This window comes from Seriola dumerili, unplaced genomic scaffold (assembly GCF_002260705.1).
Source record: "Seriola dumerili isolate Sdu_G_001 unplaced genomic scaffold, Sdu_1.0 BDQW01000147.1, whole genome shotgun sequence".
NCBI classification, from domain to species: domain Eukaryota; kingdom Metazoa; phylum Chordata; class Actinopteri; order Carangiformes; family Carangidae; genus Seriola; species Seriola dumerili.
This window is the reverse complement of record NW_019174402.1, coordinates 2,313,864-2,337,975: the sequence shown is the minus strand read 5'-3', so window position 1 is coordinate 2,337,975 and position 24,112 is coordinate 2,313,864. Positions and strand designations below refer to the sequence as shown.

At 40.5% G+C, this 24,112-nt stretch overlaps 1 protein-coding gene across 2 annotated transcripts in view; it reads right to left on the bottom strand.

Annotated features, from left to right (window-relative positions):
- Positions 1 to 24,112, bottom strand: part of cdh13 (cadherin 13) — a 298,033-nt gene that overhangs the window by 154,826 nt on the left and 119,095 nt on the right. For both annotated transcript variants that reach the window (XM_022749887.1, XM_022749888.1), the window contains exons 4-6: positions 21,256 to 21,369; positions 9,844 to 9,849; positions 9,022 to 9,174 (exon numbers count right to left, since the gene is read on the bottom strand). In XM_022749887.1, coding sequence (XP_022605608.1) covers positions 9,022 to 9,174; positions 9,844 to 9,849; positions 21,256 to 21,369 — 273 coding nt within the window. The remainder of the gene's footprint in view (positions 1 to 9,021; positions 9,175 to 9,843; positions 9,850 to 21,255; positions 21,370 to 24,112) is intronic.

Here is a 24,112-nt window from a genome sequence, read left to right as displayed (position 1 = left end):
ACAGGCTGAATTAGCAGCGGTAATGCCTTAGGCTGAGCAACAGGGCACTTACTGTTTAATCATGTTATCTGGGAGTAGGGCCACAGCAGTATATCTGCAAGGGTTTAAGGGGGTTTCTAGAAGGACAGCAGGAGAGTGACACAACCCTCAGAGTTCAATGATCCTGACCTGAAGGAAAGCTTTAGAAAAGGAAAAATGTTTAAAACTTTTAGGAAAATCTCTTTGAACTGCACTGCAAAAAGAGCGTCAAAGAAAGTTTCCTCTTGTCATTCGTTTTATTTAAGTTTGCTTACATCTGAAGATGTATTTCAAAAACCAATGAAATAAGTAGCTGTCTGATAAACCATATGACAAATGCGAAAGGACATACTGTTTTCTGTGTCTGTGTCAAAGGAATAGAGTGTTGCAAACATAGTTAAGTAGACAATTATGCATGTGAAATAACAAATTATAGACCACCGGCATTATCAGTGGAGTGCAATGGTGTGTGACCCTGTGGCATTAAAGTATTGTGGGTATATTTCTTAAAGGTAACAGCTATTATGGTGGCTTGAGGATATTTTTGCTCAGGTGGTCGGTGGTGGTGGTGTTGCCGGTGTGTGTACGTGTGTAAGTGTGTGTCCTTTATCTCTTGCCCACATACAGGGACTAAGTGCACATCAGGCCTGTTTTCCTGTGTGCAGGGCAGCGTATCCTGCTCTCCAAAGCCCAGGAAATTACAGTCCAGCCAAGCAGAAAACAGGAGTGGGATTTGGACAACAGGCTTCACCTGTCTCAGGCCTCAGGCTCATAAAGTTACACCTACCGTAAATGACATAGCATTAGATTGCTATATGAAACAATGGCGTATGCCTGTTACAGTGTGTAGACATGTATATGTGCACATTATAGGTCAAATGTGCAATACTTACTGTTTATTCTAATGAATTTAAAATGATCTATTTGATTTCTTTCATTCTTATTCTTTTGTTATTTTTCTGATTATATCCCATTATCTAATATCTCATCTGCTCCCTCACTTCCTTTTGGTCCTCTCTTCTTTCTGCTCCTGTCCTCTTGACAGTCTTTTCTCTTTCTTGTGGAGGCACACTGCCCCTCAAATTATTTATTACATCTGGCAGTTGTGTTAGCAAATACAAAAACTGTGTGTTAATTTAATTAGTATGGCCCGCGCTCCCAGCAATAAATTCTGCGCGCCGAGCCCTTCAGAGAGATGTAGACAGTGTATACAGCTATACATCTTTCCTATGTCGTGGCTACAGAAAATAGTTTCTGATTGGCTGTCAAGTATCTGTTGAAATTGCGTAAACCCTCCAACATGCATAATATAAATTAAATCTTAAATCAAGTTTCAGTTGAAGACTATTTTGTCTCATGTTCACACTTTCTTGCTCATCCATTCACACACTGCTTCTTTCTTGCTCTCTCCCTCTTAATCTTTTTATCTTGCTCTTTTTATAGTCAAGTAGTTTACTACATAAATGGATTTTAAGCACCAATCAACAATCAACGAAAAATACTCTTTCCTAACAGAGACGTCAGATAATGTATAATCATTCAGACGCAGTTAAGCACTGTGGGCTATATAATATATACAAAGTATCCACAAAGAGGAGCAAGAGTATGCAGGGACATATACTGTACATAGAGATATCTAGACAGAGATGCAGAATACACACAAACACATATACCCAAACAAATACACAAAGTACTGTATGTAACCACCAGAAGGGTCAAATGTTTGGGCTTTCACCTAGTCACAGTCCTTCTACCTCAGCAACATGACAGATTAATGAGAAATCCTCTCTCTCTGACACCACAGCTGACGAAAACAGCCACAGTGGAGTAGGTTTAAGGGAAAGGACAGATAGAAACGGGAGCAGTGACTGTAAAATTTGATTAAACAACAAAACCGTGTAGGCATCCATGAGATCTGTGCCTTGTGCTGCAAGGTATAAGGATCAAATACTGCAAACTCACCAAATTAGCAAATTGTGGGAATTATGTGTTCTGTATGTCTGCAAAAATGAAAAGCCTAAAGCAATTTAATGCTTACACGGTTAGGAATTTTAATACAGTATCAGAGGGAACCTGCCCTGAAATGCTTTAACTTGCATCTTTGTATTGTATGTGTACTGTGTGTAAAAAGGGGATTAGTATATAGCTTCTATCGTTTTCATAAGAAATGTATACAGACCTTTCAGGGAATTTAGGGGCTGAGGAGAATACCAGCAAACTGTCAGCATGTTCCTTAACCCCCCTGCCCCAAAACTATAAACTCATGTATAGCAACAGTGAAGCTCATTAATGATGAAACAATCGGCTTTCTAATGCACATAAATGACTGACAGTTTTCTTGCCATGCACCATAATGTGCAAGGGCCACATCACAGCATGTCTGCTGTGCTTGAGCTGTAGTCTTTCTGGTCAAATATTATTCATGCAAATGTTATTCACGTATGTTTGAACAGACTCTAGTATGTATATGCAATGATGACTACATTGACCAGAATGCTGTTAGCAACTGGCACTTGTATTTTTATTGGTGGCTTTTTCCTTTCTGAATTATGTGTCAGACTTCTATTTATTTCAGTCATTTTCACAGCGTCTTAACCGTTAATTCTAACACAGTGAAACTGACCACCAATATATAATCCATACAGCCATTAGTTGCTTTATACAAACTAAAAACTAAAAAAAACTGTCACTACAAAAAGTGTCAGAAGCCACAGTCAGAGTAATTTCCATAGGAGAGATCTGTCACAGGATGCCACAGTTTGATATCTACTCTGTCAAAAATAGGTAAATGTAGGTAAAAATGTTTTGCTTTATTTATACAGTTTGACAACCTAACAAAGCTGTTTTGACGGGGCACCTTTTCACACTTTCTGAAAGCTGATATATTAAAAAAAAATCTAAATTTCAAAACAGCTGTCAATTCACAGCTTGGCCTTTCTGGAGTTGAGATAGGTCCATATGTGTTTTTTAGTAAGCCCTTGCTTTGTCACTGTGTTCTGCAGCTTGACAGACAGAATATAGGGAACAGAGTATGGTGCCTTTTAGATCTGCTGTCAAAGGACATCACAAGGGAGGGTGCCACTTTCTACTGCAAGGCACATGCTGAGGTGCACATCCCAAAGAAGCCTAACCAAAAAACTATCTAAATATTAGGATGTCTTTCATTTTCATTCTTTCTAAGAAATTTAAATGTGTGTCTTATAACAGGCTAAACCACAGAATCAAAGATAGTAATTCTGTTAAATTGGCCTGTGACCACAGACCCCGGTTTCCGGAGTTATGGCTGACTTTTCAGACAGATAATAGCTTCCTGTATGTGGAAGTCACAAATAAAACCCAACCTGAAAATATTGTCCACCGCACTATTTGTAGCTGTATACTTTTTTGTCTACCTCAAATTTCAGCATTTCCAATGTAAGCACGTACAAAGGACTAACCACACTTATTGTTGTGATGACCTGCATTACTGAGGGTCATCTTGTTACCTGTGTAAACAAGACTGTTATTTATCACTTCACCTTCTATCCTTCCTCTGTTCTAAGCCAATTAGAGTCCTTCCCTGCCATTCTCAACCCGACCTAAGCTTGTCATAACCGCAGTGATAAGCCCTGCACCCCTCTCCCTTCCTCTCCATTTTCCATCTCATTAACATTCATTTTCACCCTAATTGAGCTTAATAAGAAAATAATGTTTGACATTAAATCCTTGTGAACATGTGGCCCAGTTGATCACTGTGTCTGTTTGTTCTTCCACAGCAAATGTTTATTTTGTCAGGGGTTTGTTTGTTTGCTTGCCTTGCTGGGTTCTGTGGTTCTTGTAATAGCCTTCTTACAATTCCCAGTTTCCATCTGTTTTGAGTTGACCCCTTGCTGTTGTTATGCTGAAGACTGTACTTTTCTTAAATCTTCCACCCAAGTTTTGTTTACATTGTGCTTTTACTTGCAACAGTGTCTGAGTCCATATATTTCAAGCTGAGCCTCCAAAACTCTGACCACTGCACTTAGATACCAAGCCAGTCAACTTTATTGATTTAATTTCTTCAAAGCCGGGGGTGATATTATTTTGATATACAATGACCTTGTGGGGAGGGTGGAGCATTTCTTTGCCAATAGCAATCAATCATCATCATACCATAAAATAAGGAGGAGAAGCAAAGAAGGGAGTGGAGGTAAGTGGGAAGTCCGTTCAATACAACCTCAGTTGTATGTACAACAGAACACTGATGCGTTGGTGTATACTGACAAAGACACTTAAGGAGTCCACACATTTAGGTGGTTAGACAAGGCATAGAGTCTTAAGCAGAGGACCACCAGAGGGTCTGTATTGACTAACAGCCAACAGCTCAGACATGAGATTGACATATAACCCTGAACGTGAGGAGCCACACTGAGGAGAGAACGATAGAATCTGTATCCAAAGCAACATCCACTATATGTCCAAAACAATTGCCACCAGGGGGAACAGAATGAGGTTCAATCATTTCTCTTTATGGATAAATCTATAAACACAAGATTGGCATATTGCCTGATGGAGCTATGATGCTGAACTTGCTATGAAACAGTCATGTATTCAGAAATCCTCCTTTTAATTCTGTAATTGGTCTCTACTAACTACTGAGGAAAATATGTGGCTACAAAACCATGTGTGTACAAAACGATGACTTCAAACAAGCTAGAACGTTTAATAGAGACCCCTTTTACATACAAGTTGTCATAGAAAGTATTGTTACTATAAAAACATTGATAACAGATTAAATACATCTAACATTGTAAAAAAAAAAGCTTTGTCCTATAATCGTGATATAACCTGAGCTTTCAGTTTCACTTTGCCTATAAAATGTCTTTAGAGTGAATATTTCATATTTCATCCCCACACAAGCCATTAGCTACAGTGGGAAAAGAGACACCCATAATGAATGTGACTGGGATTGCCTGCCAGGACCACTAGGCACTAAAAAAGTGATATAGTCTTCATTCTGCACACAGTGTTGGACTATTGATAAATAGGTGAAAGTGCATTTGATAGGAGCCCCTCGTTCTGAGCTATGACTGGGACACAGCTTTACTATCTCTTGTGATAAGAAGAGAAAGAGCAAGATATCGCGCAGGCCTGGTTGGGAAAAGGATGAGGAGGGCAGAATGGAAAGTGCTGCATGAATGTGCCTTTGTGTACAGTGTTTGTGTGTGTGTGTGTGTGTGTGTGTGTGTGGGTGTGTGTGTGTGTGTGTGTGTGGGTGTGTGTGTGTGTGTGTGTGTGGGTGTGTGTGTGTGTGTGTGTGTGTGTGCGCGCAGGTGCATTCACATGCACAGTATGTGTATAGAGATACATACCAGCTTGCCTTCAGGTGTTACTACTATCAGATTAAAAATAATGATGATCATTAGTGATGGCTGGGACACGATAAATGGCATAATTGATTCCAGGCCAATGTGACAATTGGTTTCATTCGCTGTGGTGGAATTATTTAGCCATTGACTGAAGCCTTCAATAAATTCTCTGAACTTATATGATCAGTCTATGACGGAAAAATCACTCAGAAGGTTTTAGGAGCAGTCTTGCCTTATTTTCAATCTAGCATCTACAGACACACATAATCAAGTCAAATGCATTATGTGTGGTTAAAGCTGAAATCAATAACACATTTTAGTTAACTTAATGTTATTTTAAGTCATCAGCATGGTGGAGTGGGTTTGATGCTGAGACAAGTTGAATTTATTGAGTTTCTTTGCTCTGCTTAAGGCATCACATGACAAGTCACATGTTTTCCATCATTGTGTTGAAATCAACAGCAAAATACATGTACTGGAATGCCATTTTTGAAAAAGTTAAATCAAATAAACAGCAAACTCCAACATTATCTTCCCTGTGTAAAAAGCAGTATCTATCTGAGGCAACAAAGGACGCAAAAGGCAGAGAGACAAATCAGTCAAAGATGAGGGTTAATATTGGTTCGGAAGCCTCTGCATTGTGGAAACAACAAAGTGAGGGAAGATAAGGGATTCAAAGCTGAATCAGCAACGTTTGGACAGGTAATGTACTCAGTAATAATGAAATCTGGAGCTGCTCTAATAAATCACCCTTATCTTGCAATAGAATTGCTAGCCATGTGAGTGGATATAAATTGCGGATTGGATAATTGTGTTTAAGTAATATTGGCTTGTAATGTTATGCAATGCGTCTTTCAGGTCACGAGCACAGTAATCATGATAAGGCAGCAACGATCTAAAATCTTAAAATTACTGTAAATGAAATACTGAAATATACCCTGATATTAAGCTTCACATTTCAGTCTGTGTGCAGGTCCTTCCTTTTTTTTTTTTTTCAATCTACAGATTATTTTTGCAACCTTTTTCCTCATTTCTCTTTTTCTCGACACATTTGATTCAGCTCCTTCATTGTGTCTTTAAATATCTCTGTGCCGAACTAAACTTTTCCATTCTGAACACAGTAAAATCTTTGTGGAGAGGGTCCCCAGACCCTCATTCTCTGCTCTTCTCTCGTCTTTGCTGTCCTCTTTTCCCCATTCTCTCTTCTTCCCTGGAGTTCTACGTGCCAACTTTTGTTATAGCCACCAAGGACCCAAAAACTTTATTTCACTGAGCTGTCACAACACTTTGAGGATATAAGCAAAAACTATTAGATAAGTATGGTTGCTTTGAAAGTATGTGTGCTTGTGTAGCCATCGCTATGTGTGTGTCTATAATCTTTGTTTTGTAAATTATAGTAGCAATGCTGACAGAGTGGAAAAAGTATCTGCCTAAAGTCTCAAATTAATACAGTGCAAGTACTTGAAAGAGGCACACAATTTACAGCTTAGCTGAAATAACTTAATTCAGGAAGCTCTCTCTTAAGAATATAAAGAGGGTTATTTCTTTCTGTGCATTCCTCTTGAACCTCAAACCAACAAAGAGATGGTTATGGACCACACGGTTAGAAGCTCAAGCGACGCTTCACCTCTGCCCTATGTCAAGTTTGCATTGAAGGAGTTGAGACCGGCTTGATTTGGACTGATGCTAAAAATCTAGAACATATATGTACAAGCACCGTAAAATGGATGAATTCTCACCATCCCGGTTGGCTTTCTTCTTTTATGCGCTTTCATTTCACGCTCTCCTATTGCCAGGTACCAAGAATCACACTTATCACCCTCACTTTCCAGTTTCAGGAGGGGAACCCTGCAGAAACAGAGGAGATCCTTCCCCCTTTTTCTGTGGTTGGAGCTCTAATCTGGGACATTATGGGTAAGGTCAAACAGTCTCAGTGATTTTCCAGCACCCAGTAACTGTCCAGATGACCTCCTCTTTGTCCCAGATAATCTCTGCTCCAGGTCCTGCAGTGGCCCTCCTCCATTTGCAGTACTGGTGGTCCTCTATGGAGGATGACACACAGGAGTTTGTGGCTGCTTGTTCCAGCTTCTCCTAGCACAAGTCTTCCCACCAAAGCCCTGCAGGTCTCCTCTAAACACTTTCATCATGTCCTGCCCAAGCAGCAACCTCCAGGACTGAAAAATTTAGCCAACACAGAAGTGGCAAAAACTGCAGTTCCTCGAATGACCACTTGAGGCTGGCTCCAAAAGCGAGTCAATGCCCATTGACTCTCAAAATTTACAGCAGATATATACATGCTTACAGCCTGGTACAAAAAACAGTTTTGGTCTCTATAGCTAATGCCCCCCTCCCTGACAACTGCACGGGAATTGTAATACGACTCATCCGTTTAAATTTTATCAAGGCTCAAAGTGATGCATCATTGAGGTCGTGGTTGCTTTGAGTGGCAGATGAGTGCCGTCACAGTTGGCTCGCCGCTTGTTGTCGCTCACTGACTTCAGTTGCTGAGTAGCATCACATGTGTCATAAAGACTAGAAAAGCTGTGCTGGTTAAAATAGAAACACTACGTCAGAGTAGCATTTATAGGTTGTAGTTCTGGGTCCGGATAGGATTGCATCTGGATCCAGATCCAGGTAGTGAGCTCTGTGCTTTGTCAACAGAGGGTATGACAGTATGAAATACTAATTATTCTATTACTGGATTTCTTCTTTTCATATTTACAGTAACATATTGTATATTCATAGAGGAGGACTGCAGGTGATGTCTTGCTATATCTGTTTTTCTAGCAGACCATTGTTTCTATTCGTGTTGGATACAGGGATGCTCAGTTAGTGGGTGTCAAAAAGTGCTTGTAAATAACTTTAAGATAAAAGAAATTTGGTGAATATGTCTTTGTGTGTTTGCTTCTCTCTGCCTTCCATTCTGTTCCTCTCCTGCCTGCTCTCCTCTCACATCTGTTGGTATTTACAGAGTGAATTATTTCTGAGTTTTTACAAAAGCCAGTTAGCTTATCAACAGCTTGCACCCAGCTGAACACCCTCACTCACGTCTGGTTTCAGAAAACAGGATAAGATCAAGTGACTGACTTAAAAAGTAGATTTTCTCTGCCCCTCTCTTCCTTTGTGTTCTAAGGGAAAATGCTTCCGTCAGGCAGACAACCCCAAGGGCACCAAACCCAGCCGGCACCTCAAAACGGCTCTAATGTTGTTTTATCATAGAGGAAACCACCAACTTCTTACTGATAGCAGCACCTTGACGAAATACTAAGTCCATCCTTTCCCAAATAACACTGCCAATTTCCATAAAATCAAAGTGCTCTTTCACAAACCTACCCTGAACTATTACGTTTTTTTTTGTTTTCCATTTGCCAGTATGCTTAGCTTAAAAGATACTGGTGAAAGTCAATTTTTACATAAACACCAAAACTGACATGGAGACCAATAAACGTGTCGAATAATCAGAGTGAGGAAGAGAGAGAAAGAGTCCCAGGTGGACAGGAAGGAGAGGAAAACACAGACACAAACACAGTAAACGCCAGATCTAACAAAGGCGAGCATGTAGGCACACATGCACGTACGCACACGCACACACACACACACGCACACACGCACACACACACACACACACACACACACACACACACACACACACACACACACACACACACACACAGACCTTGTAGGAGTCAATGGCCTCCCGGTCCAGTGAGCGGCTGACTGACACTTCTCCTGTGTCTGTGTCAATGATGAAGAGACCTTTGGGATCCTGGTCAGCACCGGGGCCTGTCAGTCGGAAGATGTGGTTCCCCGACTTCTCTGTTGAAATCACCTGCAATCACACACAAACAAAGAAACAAACAAACAAACAAACAAACAAACACACACACACACACACACACACACAAAATTGTGAGCTTTTCCCATTTCATTCTGAGTCAGTCTATTTCCTGAAGCAAAGAATTACTGTCTGTTTTTTTCCAACTTCAAATCCTGTTCTTTAATGCCGAGTGTACTGAAAAACACTTTTTATTAGAATTTGTTGATATTCATTTGAGCAAAAGAAGCTTACTGCATCTTGAATGGTGCTGCAAATCCCTGATAGCTAACAATTAAAAATTTATATCAGAAACGACTTTGATTTGATTTCATCAGTTTGCAAATTCAACTCATGTAAAATATGAAAGTTAGCATCATCTCCCTGAGCACTGGAGGCCTGCTGTGACCACTTGCTAATGCATGGTAGGATTACATTTAGATAAGGAAAGTGGAGCATTTAAATAAATATAAAAATCTTTTCCTCAATAATTAAGTGTGAATGTTATATACATTATGTTTTTTGTCATTGGGCTATGTGAGGAAACTTTAGAGCCAGTCCCTCTGAAATGGCCTCATACAATAGTGATGTTCTTGATGAGTTCTGACAAGTTAGTTCGCTGACAATCCTGTTCTCTCACACAGGAGTGATCTGACCCAGTGACTTTTTGGTTACTGTACTCACATGAGACTGATGTAGCCAGCAGCATCCACAGGTACACCAGCAACAGGAACGGGCAGGATAATGAAACAAAGACACAGAAAACAAAGCATGTTAGATTCACACAGCAAAGCAAAAACAGCATTAAGAGCCAAAACCTTGTGGATCTTTGCAGATCTTGACTTCAGGACAAATGTTAGAGGGAGACACACGATAAAATAGTCAAAGAAAATTTATGTGTAGAAAATCTTTACAGAATTTTGACAAAATGCACACAAAGATATTTTTCTGCTTTTGGACAGAGCCCAGCTAGCCGTTTTCCTTTTCTTTCCATGCTTTATGCTAAACTTAGCTAAATGGCTGCTGGCTCCATCTATATATTTGCTGCAAATGAGAGTAATATTAGTCATCTCATCTAACTCTGGGCAAAAAACACAAATTAGGTCATCTCAATCACAACCTTGTGATCAGGATTATCACTGACATATGAAAGTGTTTTGAGAATGATGACAGCATCATGCACAGTGCAGTCAGTAGTGCACTGTGCACTGTGCACGTGCACAGAAGTGCTGGATTTCAACTTTAAAGAGTTTTTTTGTTCTTGCACTGTTCATCACCTGGCTGTGAATCCTCTTAAATTAAAGATGAAAGTCGGCATTTTAACCTCATAATGATGTCTTCATTTCACATCCCACGTGCTGGCGTGCAGAGCCACACCACAACACTGTGTCACTGTGTAAATAAACTACCAGTTTATACTGCACCCATATAAGCACACACAGTGTTGTCACTTCTTTAGACATCCTTCTGGGCCTTCTGTCGCTGTATGTGAAGGATCTAAATGGTCCCCCTGCACTGGGCCTCATGATCAGAGGGATGCGATGAGGTCACCTGTAATGAGAGCGCGCTTCAATGGGACGGCAGCTAAATGAAGGCCTTTCTAGTCCCCACTTGAAAGAGCATGGGAGATGATACTGCAGTGTTACAAGCCTATGCCAGATGAAGCTCAAGCCCTTACAGCCTCTCCAAAGCTCTTTGCTATTTATCTCGAAGTCCCACTTCATCTTTTCCCTCTAGTTCCTCTCACTCTTGGACGCCTTGGTCCCCCGCTTCTTACTCTCTCTAATATGCTCATCCTCATTCTCCAACTCAGCATCCATATCTTATGCTTCATTCATTATTTTCCACTCCTCTGTACTGTATCCTCTAACACTTACTCACTCTGCTCATTTTGTTTATCATGCCATATGATAAGAGTGAGAAATGTAAAAATCCTAAGGAAAGTCTGTCACAGCGTGTTTTCCTCATTTTGAGGACATAAACACTGATACACAAAACCCACCTATGGACGGACACACGCACACACACACACATACACACACACAGGTGAAATTGCTGTCATTCAGGACAGAGATATTTCTGAGCAGTAATCACAGTGGCAGCCAGCACCTGCTGAGAGTGACAAACTGGGTCAGATGAAGAAAACTGAAAAAAGAATGAGGTGCAACATTAGTTGGATTCACAGATGGCTCGGCGTCAAACTTGGATAGATGCGGGGGGAGAGGAGGAAAAAACAAGAACAGACGTACAGGTAGGACAGGGAGGGCGGGTGTGAGGATGCAGAATGAGAGAGTGAGAGATGAGGAAGTAGCGAATGTGAGAGAGGGAGAGACTGTTGATAGAGACAGTAACTTCAGCTGAAGAGTAACTGAAGTGTCAGGAGAAGTTTAGTGTGATTAGGAGATGTCTCTGTGGGATACAAGTGTGATAATATGCACCTTGCATACACATACACTCCAACTTGCACACACATGCTGGCACAGAAACGTACACCCAGTGGCTTTGTCTCCACTGAGTCTGTCTCCCTCTGTGTGCGTGGGAGGACTGATGGGAGAATCTCACCTCTTTCTATCAGCTCTCATTACCAGCCAAGCAGACATGAAAGACTGCCGGGCTCATGATACTGCGGGAAGATGACAGGAGGTGTGGCGCAGCTCCACAACACCAAACACCTCCGAGCACATCGAGAGAATGAACACCAAAACAACTGATCTGCACCGGTTTGTGTATGTTTATGTGTGTTGGTTTGTGTGTATTAAACCCTTGATATCACCTCCTGTTGTCTGTGTTCCTGTCAGATGTCAGGAGGGCAACAAATAAAAACCTGTGGAAATGTACAAATGTGTACACACACAGACATCTCAGAAAACTTGTTGTGTAACTTGTAAAAAAAATTCACTAAAGTGTTTTTTTTTTTTTTGCATTTCAAAATCAGGACAAAAATCTGCTGTGCAAAGCAAAGTGTACCAAAGAAAGTATAAAGCTGGTCCAAAAAAAACATCATCACGCTGAATCATTATCATGCAAATATTGTATCATCACACACATTTTTTGAGGGGGAGTGGGGGAGGATTTCAACTCCAGTCATTGTGTGTGTGTGTGTGTGTGTGTGTGTGTGAGAGAGAGCGAGTGAGAGAGGTGGGGAGAGTGAGTATGCAACAGCATCTCTAAGTGGTGCTTCTGTTATCCCTATCAAGGTCATACAGCCAGCTGCGAATGACAATCACAGCCAGGCCGTGTGTGTGTGTGAGAGTGTAAGTGTGAGTGTGAGTGTGAGAGAGAGAGGGAGAGAGAGAGGTGGAGAGAACTCTTTTTTCTTTCTGCTTTTTTTTTGAGGGGGTAATGATGGTCTGATTGTGCCTTTGAATGTGAGTGAGACCCTCAGTGGTCAGGAATGTGTCTAGTGTGTGTGTGTGTGTGTGTGTGTGTGTAAGCATGCCAGGCTTGGACCTGTACTTGGCCTGACTGTCTTGCCACTCCAGGCTGCTGATGAAGGGAATGAGGCAAAAGAACGGTCTAATGAAGACGTGGACAGTGAGGATCCAACCGAGTCCTCAACACAGGACGATGAGAAAACAATGGTGCTAATTAACTGGCTTTGATTGGTTAGCCAGGCCTCCGCTAATCATTACCTCATTACCAGCATCTCTTGGGCACTTCACACCCGGCAAAGTTGTTTTTTATCGCTTCTCCTCGTTTTTTAAAGTTCTCTCATCAAAATGGATTTCACATCTGTTCGATGCGTCTGGGGTCCAGACATGAATTACAATGTACGTCAGAGGGTTTTAACTCACCACCGGCAAACATCCGCCACAAACGGGCATGATTAACATGCTGAAAGACAGACTGGGAGAAAAAGGCAGGAACTTCCTGGTCTTCCTCAGACAATTAAGAGAATCAATTAGACTAAATGACGAGGCCCGCAGGCTGCCTGCTTTCTAATCTTGGAACATCTCACAACACAACTTGCTCACTTCCAGCTTGGAAGTTTAGATAGAGTCCTTGTATTGAATGGCTGCTTTTTGTGAGAGGAGAAGAAACAAAGAGGCCTAGATTGATAAGGAAGGGGAAAGATTCATGAATAAAGGAAGAAGAAGAAGCCTGTAACAGTTAACAGACACCAGGTAGAGGGCAACAAGACAGAGGAAGAAGCCAAACTGACAGACAGAGAAAATCAGGACACATCACTGTGCTGAAACAATGGAACAAAGCTGCCAGACACGTCTATTCTCCTTACTATATTAGCTGGGGCTACAACCAAACTAGGCCCTCATTCCTCTCTCCAACAGCACTTTATTGGAGCTGTCATGTCAAGTGAGACATGTTGTGTTGATTTGTGAGCTGGACCCTGAGGTAAGGAAGGATAAACACAGGTTGAATAACTGACAACTCCAGCGCAGCACAGAAAGTTAGGATGGCTTCAAAGACTGCGTTTGAAGTGAAGAAGTGCTTCATGCTGATACATCTGAGATTTCATTTGTTATTTAATGGGGCGGTGTGTGTGTTTTGTTTATTGTTGTTTGCACTTCTGCTTGTGTGAATTGGTGAATCTGAGTTAGTGGCTTTTTGGAATTAGTAAACATTGAGCAGGCGTTATTTAGAGTGATCTTTCCTTTTCCTATAACTGCTCTCTCTGATAAGAGGTTTCAGGGATGTGAAGTGCACTGCAAATACAGTGAATGGCAGATCAGTACTGAGCAGTCCATCAGAGGGTTAACACACACACTGACAGGCACAAATATTCATACCTATGGGTAACTGAGACATTCCAAATAATCTACCCTGAATTTCTTTTAGACATTTAACAGATCAAACCCAGAGACATGAGAACGTGCACACATCTGACCGCTGCAGGCTATGAGGCCTAGGACCCAGGACCTTCTCACTGTGAGGAAACAATGCAAACAACTGAGCCAACACACACGGAAACAGCAAAAATCCAAATTGACACCTCATCTAGATCGGGCAGGCTGCACTTCACTTTATACTTAAGTTGAAAAAAAACCTGAATAAAAATTTAGCAATTTCACTAAATTCTGTCAGTTAAAGTAAAGTGTCTGAATTCTCAGGTCTTGCTACAGGCTACAGGCTACAAGGTGCTCAATAAACATCTAAAACATACCTAATCAATTCCCCATTTGTTCCAAATTTACTGAAGGATTACTTTTCTTCTGCCCCCTTTATAGCTGCAGCTTGCAGGGTGGTAGACTTGGCTGTAATAGTTCAGCTACAGATGCTGTGCACATACTCTAAACAAACCATGTCAACAAACAAAAACATATTTATCACACAAACAGGGAGTGACAGCTGTCCGTCAAACCATCAGGCTTTGTCATCACCTGTGATTGGCCTGCCACAGGATTTAATAAAATTCCTAGTTTTCTTGACATTAGGAGAATTGCAATTTTAAAGATCCATGAGCAGCTGATGGCTTGTCATTAGAAAAACAAACAGGTGCCAGAGAAGACTGACACTATTAAAATAAAAATAAAAAATAAAACATGAAATCCTAAACTTTCCTTAAGCAACGACTCTTCAGCAGCTTAACCCCTACCCCCAGCTCAGGGAACATAATTAAGAACTAACTCTCTGCCACAATACGGCAAATGTAGTAATTTGGGGAATCTGACGTTAGTTTACATTATTGGCCAATGGCAAAGAAATAGAAAAGCATTTCTAGAACATTTTACACTGTAAAATATAGCACAGCCTACGTTTTCCTCACATGACCTGTTACTTTAATGTGTGTTTTAGTGTGTATTTGCAATGTATCCTAAAGATGGCTCTGCTGTAAAAGGCTCACTAAAGATAATTCATTCATTCTTTCCATCATTAAGCCCATAAATGTCTGTGTGGCGTTTATGGAAAATGCAGTGCTTTTTAATGCTTTCTCTGCAATCATCTAGTTTGTGCCACCAGTGTTTCCGGAAGTAGCCCCTCTAATGAGGATGTCCCCTGCCTGTGTAATCAATGCACATACACACACATTCATATTGAGCATGTGGGGATGAGACTGATACAGACAGATAGGCACTTTTCTCTAACATCATGCTCACACTGTTTTGAAGATGAGGCTGGTGGTCGTAAAACATGCCCACACTGTGAATCAAAAATGAATATATCTAAGTAGCCGGCTGGACTCAAATGAGTAGTTGGGTGTTTTTTCGGCAGCCGGTGCTTATGGAAAGCTCTGACACAGGTCCAAGCCTCTGGGAACAGCTCTGGGCTGTGAGGTGATTTTTTGCATAGTCACCATAGTCAATGGGTGATGCACACTGTCCCAAAAAGACCATAAACTGTACAATCATTACAAATGGACTGACTATAAAATGACAAATTCATGTTTTGAGCGACAAAACAAGACTTTAATGGCCCCTTGTGATATGAGAATTTTATTCAGTAAAATTTGAAAGGTCTCTATAAACTGTGTCAGTCAATTATCTTTATGCCATACAGCCAGCACAACCTGCATGCTCTCATCTGGCTTGTGAAGGAAGGGCGCACTTGCTCTACTGACCTAAAAACTTTTTCGGCAAAGGCAACCTTCACTGGAATGAATTTGGGGACATCTTGGAACACAGTATCCAATTTCCCTAATACATCCATGGCACAGACAGGCTGGCAGGGAAAGGCATGTGTGGTCAGATTATATGATTATATGATTATATAGAAGCGCTGAATGGTAAAATACTGAAGAGGACAAATAATTTTTCCTTGAACATCCCTAGAACACACTGTAATGCCAAACTTAAAAATCACACTTACTATAATCCTAGACGTGAGCGAAAAATCTTCAGGAATACACATTTAAACTACTTGAGCTATGATTGATTTATCTTCCTGAAAACTTGAGGAGTCTAAAATGGTCGTATCAGCAGCGACTGGAGTGGCACGTACTAAGAGAAACATTTAAGCATATCCATTTCATTGCATGCTTCAGCTGCTGTATGAGTTGTTGTGAGCTGTTTATGGGCCCCCAAGGGAGGGCAGGGGAGAGACCTCTGTATCAAAACAATTCCACAGCTAGCAGGAGGTGTGACATAAAAAACAAGGTTCTTACCCTTCCCCTGTGAGTCCTGCTGACAGCCAAACCACCCTCACGCCTCCAGCACACACGCGCACACGCGCACACGCTTACACATTCTGCAAATGTGTATGCACACACACAGTCATACATGTCAAAGCGTAGCCCATGCAATCTCACCTCTCCTCTTCTTCCTACTGCTTATCTCCCAGAGAGAAGGAGGGAGCATAAAAAATGAATGGCTGCCATATGGAAGAGGTAGGTTGCGTAAGAAGAGGAAAGCTATTGGGGTGGAAAATCAATTTCGCAAAGTTGCCGACATATACCTTCTATTGGGTAAAATAGCCCACATTAGCCTGTCTTCTCATGCAAAGCTGAGTGTGGAGGTAGGGGGAGATGGATGGAGGGATACAGGGATGAGAGAAGGATGGATAGACTTTGCCAATGAAAAGAGGAAAGAAGTAGAAATGGGGTAAAGAGAGGGACAGTGAAGCGACCACAAAGGAGGAAGAGAGAGAAAAATAGTTCATGTCGCATATGGACTATGCTTCCGATTCGTCACATGAATGTGTTAAAAGTACTGCAATGGCTGCACTCATTAGCTGACACTTTGGCTCAATCCAGAACAGATCCACAGCATACTATAGAGATCATTTATGTCCCCTATGGACCAAACTTATCTGCTGACTCTCTGCTCTCCCCCTGCAGGTCACAGAGGCAGAAATTTGCTCAACCCCCTCTGGATTACAGTTGTCCCACCAAAAATGTCACCTTGTGGTTCAACACATTCACACAAGTCCCCCAACACCATTAATACCAACCTGGTACCAAACCCGGCCCTTGTGTTGCGTCACAGGGACCACACTGAGTACAGCGCAGGTATGACCTGTGGTTGTGCTCTCCAAGGTACAATTATCTATTATGCGCAGGGCTCAGTAAGGGATATCTTTTTATGTTAGTCTCTGCGGGAATGAGATATGTGGTTGATCTCTTAGTGCCCAGTCTTATCTAGAACAAAGCTGCTAGACACGTAGAGATACATCAAAGCTTTGTAACACGGGGAGAGAGCCTACACACTGTAGAGCCTTACACTGGGTTAAAGAATGCATGGCTTATATGGTTTGGTTTGTATGACCATTTGTCACAAGATAACTCAGTTGATATGATTTCTTGTCGAGAGGTCGAGCAAGACAAATAAATCCTTCATCAGTGATAAAACAATGAATAAATCCTTGAGGAAACGTGCTTTGGAGAATATTATGTCACACAAATACCCCTTGTTGAAAATGGAACTGATAATGTGGCAAAACTGTATTTTGAAAACAGGCTACAGAACTGAGATTCACACTTTTGCAGTAATGGGAGCAGTAATGTCACAGTTTTAAAGGTCCACTAGGAGTCCTACTGACAGCAGCTCTGATAAAAATTCACTATAGCAAAGGATTAAATTGGATGTCAAACAGAGATGGTATAGACAAGCACTAATTTTTTTTTCCCCTTGGCTGCCTATAACCAATAAGGTAAACTGAGAAAAAGATGTGTGTCTCCACTGGGAACATTTGTTTTTATCCACCATTACACAGTTTTTTTGACCTGTCTCAAATATTTGATCTCTAACAAACTGAGAGACTAAAAATGAAAGTTTTTATACACAAAGTATCACATGAGAGACAAGTAGATTTAGAAAAAGAGAGTAGAACACAAATAACAGAGAAACATGGTAACCTACCATGTATAAAAATGTGAAAAAGCTCTTTCCTTGTGAGCAAGTAAACACCCAGACTTCATAAGAGCCAAGCAGCTGATGCCTCAGCCTCAGGTGCTTTTAGTCATTTCCAATCTTCTCCCTTAAGTTGAATTTAGAGGTTCAAACTGAGAATAAAATATGAAAATCTATGCCTGTGTTCATCACGATATCCAGCATACATGTGTCAGGTGCCTCTCATTCATTCAGTGCAGTTGTTTGTTCATACATGTTCTAATTCAGCTGTGATTTCAGACGCTGCCACTGCCACCTACGTGCCTTTAATGCCAGTAGATTCACCTGACTTGCTCCTCTTCTCCACTCACCTGTTCACCTGTTCCTCATTCCCTCATTAGTTCCGTGGTATATTTTTCACTTGTGCTCTGCCAGATTATCTTTGCGCCGTAGCTTTCCAGCGCTCTGTTCTTCGCCTGCTGTTTTGATCCTGAGCGTGTTTTGAACCCTGCCTGAGTTCTTTTGGATTTTGCCTGAACCCGACCCTTTGTAGTTTGTTTGCCTGCTTGGATTTATCTATCCTTGTTTTTGTTTTGTTTTTCTAAGACTCCTCCTCGTCCTGAGTCGTGCTCTTGGGTCCCTTTTCTGAGAACCATGACTACAGGGTATGACTTAAAAGTTTCTAACCAGGGCCTCATTTCTCAATAACTGCTCTTAGATGTAAAGAACGTTCCTGTAAAAGATAACCGTCATCCTAACAGATTTCATTTAGTAACCATTTGCATTTTTGGAAGCAGCACATTGAGATTTTATGGTGTAGCTGCCTGTCCTTCAACATGGCTGCCTGTAACCATGCTCATTAAAATGCTCATTGTCTGTAGTAATAAAGCAGATAAAATTAATGGAAAAGGATTATATCAGTGGTCCAAATTGCAATTTGTTTACAATACTAATACTAATTACAAATAACAGTTATGTTATGTTATGAACAATTGCTAATAATTTGCATAGTGTAACTGTTGTCCTACGAGTAGAGAAAACTGGCAGAGTAAATACTCTTGATTTATACATGTAAATTATTTATATACAGATACTGAAACATTAATTAAAGCCTGTCTTTGATTTTTCATGAGTTACTTGCCCTCAAGCAAAAAATAACTACCTCAGATTTACAAATGACGATTCTTATGATATGCTCTCTGAACATGAGAAGTTAACCCCAACATTATTCACCACTTGACTCTTTGTCAAGTGATCTTGCCAAGCCAAAATATCAGAGAATCTGAATAAGTGCCCAACTGAAAACATATTCATCAGGAAATTAAATTGAAACAGATTTTAGTGCAGTTGTAGCACTGTGCTTACTGCCACTGTAGTGTTAAAAGCTCTTTTTGTAGATTTAAGCAAAGCATATGATAGTAGATCATACTCTCAACATATGACTTCCTTTACATATTACATGGACAAGTGGTCCTAATGTCATGACCGATTGTATTAAAAACTGACTTAAAAGTTTATGACTTTTTGTAATATTTTCTGATCCACAAAGGTTTTTATTGATTTTTGGCTGGAAAAATCTTGATTGTAGTAGCCTGTTCTCAATCACTGACAGTATCCAAAAGCTCCACTCATATGAAAAAAAAAAAAAAAACAGTTCTGAAAGTTCTGAAATTGGATCACTTAATTTCATAGGCTGATTGTGATGAAATCCTCCATCTATTATATGTACCTGCAATTCTGTCTGCTTTCTTCCAGCTAGCTTTCAGACAATTAATATCTTGGAAGAAACTACATTACATGATATTGAATAATATTTTGAAAATATATGTTAAAACAGTGAGGTATATGTTTCTGTTGTTTCTACTCAGAAAAAACATGCATTAAAGAAATGAAAAACAAATCAAGGCAGACAGTCTATTTGTGACCAATACAATATCCACCACTTGTCCTTGTATTAAGCGGCCAGCAATGGAAGCTTTCACTATGTTTTTGCTCATCACAGTTAAACAATGCTCAAATGTCCAGGGGGCAAACAAAACTCTTCAATATCTGGTGTGATTTTTTGAGAAACAAATTGAGTGCTGTTCTTTTTTTAACTTAACACATCAATAAACCAAGCGCTTGCCAGACTGAGATAAAGAATAAACTATCATCTGCATTGATTAGTACTTTGCCATTGTGTATTAATAAAGCCAAGATGATCTGTCTGTCATGTTTGGGCTTTTCTTTGCACTTCGTTTTAGTCAGATAATATTACACAGCAATGCTTCAGTTGAAAGCTCATCAGAAGTCTGAAGAAACAGGATGGTAAACAACTTCAGGCAGTGCCCTTTTTGTAGTTGTGTTTTCATTCCAACAGGAGCAAAGCAGGAGGATTCTGCTCAGACCTTCTGACTGAGTGACATAAGTAATAAATGGGTACATTTGAATGGAGTCTGACAAAAACTTAGCCTGTACTGCTGGTGAGCAAACTTTCTCTTTTTGCACAAGTGAAAGGAGCCCAAACGACTCTAATGTCAATTTTCTCAGTTTTCTGTATTGGTCTGACATTATGTAAACTCATTCCATACATTCAAAGGTAAATTTGAATTTAATTTAGCATGCTGATCATTGTTCGTCACTGAGTATGTTATTACAGCATTTTAACTGCATGGTGTGAAAGAGATACTGTCATAAGATCAACTTCCTCCCATCCAACGTTTATTTAAGTAAAATGATCATGAGTCCCCTAGAATGCATAAGATGTGATGGAGGAACATGAGTAAGAAAGAGAAAATTTCTTCCTATATCTGTAATATGTATGCTATGTAATGCTGTATATATAAAACAGTCAATGCAAGACTCTAGATCAATAAAATAAAAATAATTCAGTACAGACCAAGAACTTCCTTAAGCAAATGGCTCCATCACAGGGGTTGACAATCACTGTAGGGACCCATTGAATTTGTCTGTGATTTGATGAGCATTCATAATCACAGAATCTTCAAGGAAAATTTCCATATTTTTATAAGCCTATATACACACACCATATTGCCACCCAGAATTATCTTTGCGAACAAACAGTCTGTGGAGCTGTGTAACAGATTAGAAAGCGCACCAGACTCTTCTGTTTTTGGGCTAAGTAAGACCACAGTGACAATACACAAAAAAGACTATAAAAATAAAAATAAAAATAACATTTCCAAAGCTTTAAATAGTGCACGCATTGAATATTTGGTTCTATACCTTAGGCAATTTTCTCTCCTGGGTGAGCATTTCAAACACAAAACCCAACTCCATTTTTTCCTTCTTTGTTATGAATACAGCCTAGTTCCGCTCTCAGGTTGGGAAATCAAGCCCACCTGAGTGTATGATGAGACAATGTGTTTCTTACCCTGCCAATGGGCCTGGGGAAGGGGGCTCTCTGGTTCTCAGTTACAATCATAGGAGGGACCAGCAGGGATCTCTTAGATCTGTATGTCAGCGTCTGGCCAAGCCCCAGGATATTCTAAAACAGAGAAGAGAAACCATATTGTTAAACTTTGAAATAACAATGCTTTATATTTTAATGTTTTGCCCAGTTACATTGTCAAGCATGTGGTGATGTCTCTTATAATTCTTACAGCAACCCCACCTTGTCCACAATGACTTGTCAGCATCTTGTTAGCAATTACCCTAAACCCCACAAATGGCACATAAACACACAGCAAGCAGTCAAGTATGCATTTGAAATATGAGAAAAAATGTTTAAACAAGCTACTCTTGGACTGATTCCCAATCACAATGGCACAGTGGTACATACTATATAATAAGGAATGCAAAAAGGCTGAGCACCTGCATCTGGCAGAATGCCCCATATGCTTACCCGTTTGTCGAGAGGAGGGGAAGATGGGGAAGGGGAGGGTATAGGAGGGGAAGATATTCTCTGGGCAAACGTGAAATAACTGTATCCATTGCTTTTACTGCAATTTAATTTACATTCTTTAATTCTTTATTTAGCCCATATGTTCAATATGTACACAAGAGAGCAGTAGAGAAAACTAAGCATTAAAGCAAGTGCAACAAAGATGAAGAGAAATGATGAAAAATCAAGAAATGAGAGATGACAAGGTTTTGGTGAAGCAATTGCATTGTTCACGCAGAATGATCTGAAATGTTTTTTTTTGCTCTTGAGAACACAACAACATAATCTAATTTCATCATCCACCCTGTTGCTGTTGTAAACAAAGACATGATTGTTACTGTACAATAGAGACTTTCCCCTCTCTTCTACACTTTGAGATCACTGATACAGTTAAGGCCCTTCTGCTTAGATGTTGACAGAAATAATGTCTGTCACTGACACAATGAACAGGAAGCTGGAATCCTGGCTGCTAACATGGAGGTGATGATGTACAAGGGAGGACAGTGTGCTGATTGTCTTTACACCTGAGACGAGCTGAGGAGAGACAACAAACACATTCTCTCTCACACACACACACACACACACACACACACACACACACACACACACACACACATACATACACACAGACACACACCTCCAACTTAAAGTCCAACTTAAATTAATTTGTTTCTTTCAGCTACAGTATATATATTAACTTTACATCATGCGCTCTCCATGGAAAAAATTGTGATACCCAAAAAGAAGAAATGTATATCTTATACTTTTTTGATTCACGATTGCGTCACATGTCTATTCATCAACATGTCACAGTCATTAGTTTTCCATCTATGAAGATGAGTTAGAGCAAACAGAGCAAATTAAATCATTTAATTTTAAAATCCATATATGTATGAGGCAATTAAATGTCACACAACAACCCGCATTAGCTTTCCTGCTAATGTCTTCTTCTCATCGAATTTATAACCATGGTCACTGGTCTTGTGTCATGCCTCAACTTGCTGAACTAGTGACCAAACGAACAACTACCAAACACATTGCTAACTTAACCTTTTAACAACCCCACCAAGAAAAAAGCAATGGAAGAGTCAAAGTGTGCTAAACCATATGGTCGAACAGGCAGTTAAAGGGTTAAGAACCTACCTGCAAATATCATTTCAGTCTATTCACATGCTAATGTGGTCCTTACCCTTTATTCCCACTGCTAACTACACAGTTTCCCCATGTTCCCACAGTTTCCAGTTCCAGTTTGTTTACTTTGACTCTCATGCCAGGGCTCAGCCTGCCTGCTGCTGTCAATCTAACACATTGACCATATTGTTGGCTGCAAAAATGAACAATTGAATTCAAAATTCAAATGTGATTTCCGTTTTATGAAGTTGGTAACACTAATCTCTGATCTGACTCATGCTTCCACAGCCCATTGTCCACATGAAGGCAGTCACTGCTAAAAATGTTGAGCAAAATGACAGAACAATGACAGTGAAGGAAACAACACAGCAACAAGCCCAGCCATTGAGCCCTGGGTAAAGTGACAACACAGTCTCAATATGAAAGGGAAATGCCAACCTGAGGTTTTTGTGGCTTCATTTGCAATGCAAATAGTCCCTTTTGTCCTTCATCTTTTACAGCCTACTGTGCAACTCTTTATTGACAATGTGCAGTGCACAGTGTGTATGCAGAGGGCTGTTTGCGTGTTTACTGTTCACACTGCTGTTCTTGGCTGACAGGGACTCTGGCACCACTCTCACCCCTGTCAGAATGACGGAAAGAGAACAGGTAAGAGGGAAAAACTGAGCCATTTGTTTACAGCACAGTGCCGACACTCAGACAGAGAGGGCAATGCTGCCGCCGATATCCAGCAAACACTCCACTAACCGCCTCACCTCTCCACCCTCCCCAGCTACGATGGTCAGAGAGAACATAATTAAACAGTAATCATAAAAAACAACCCGACCAGAACAACCCAAAGACACACTGAGTGGTCTCTGAAATGGCCACTCTTATCAAACCCACTGGGGGTTGACCTTCCAAATGTCAAAGACAGAAATCTAAAACTGGACGTGAAGTAGTTAAACAGAACACTGCACAAAACTGTTTGCGATTATATGACCTATTTTGTGTCTAAAGAGCAAAGTCAGTGGTGTGTGTATATATATATGTGACCAGTTCACAAGCGAGTTGATGGACTTTTAAACACGGCGTGTTAAAATCCAGCCTGAGTCTGAAGCCCAGGGATGAGCACATCAATCCCATCATGCACAGGTCTCAGCTGTGTGTGATATTTGTAAAGGAGGGGAAGAAAAGCTGGGAGGCAAACAGGCACCATGAGGTATTTTTAGTGGCT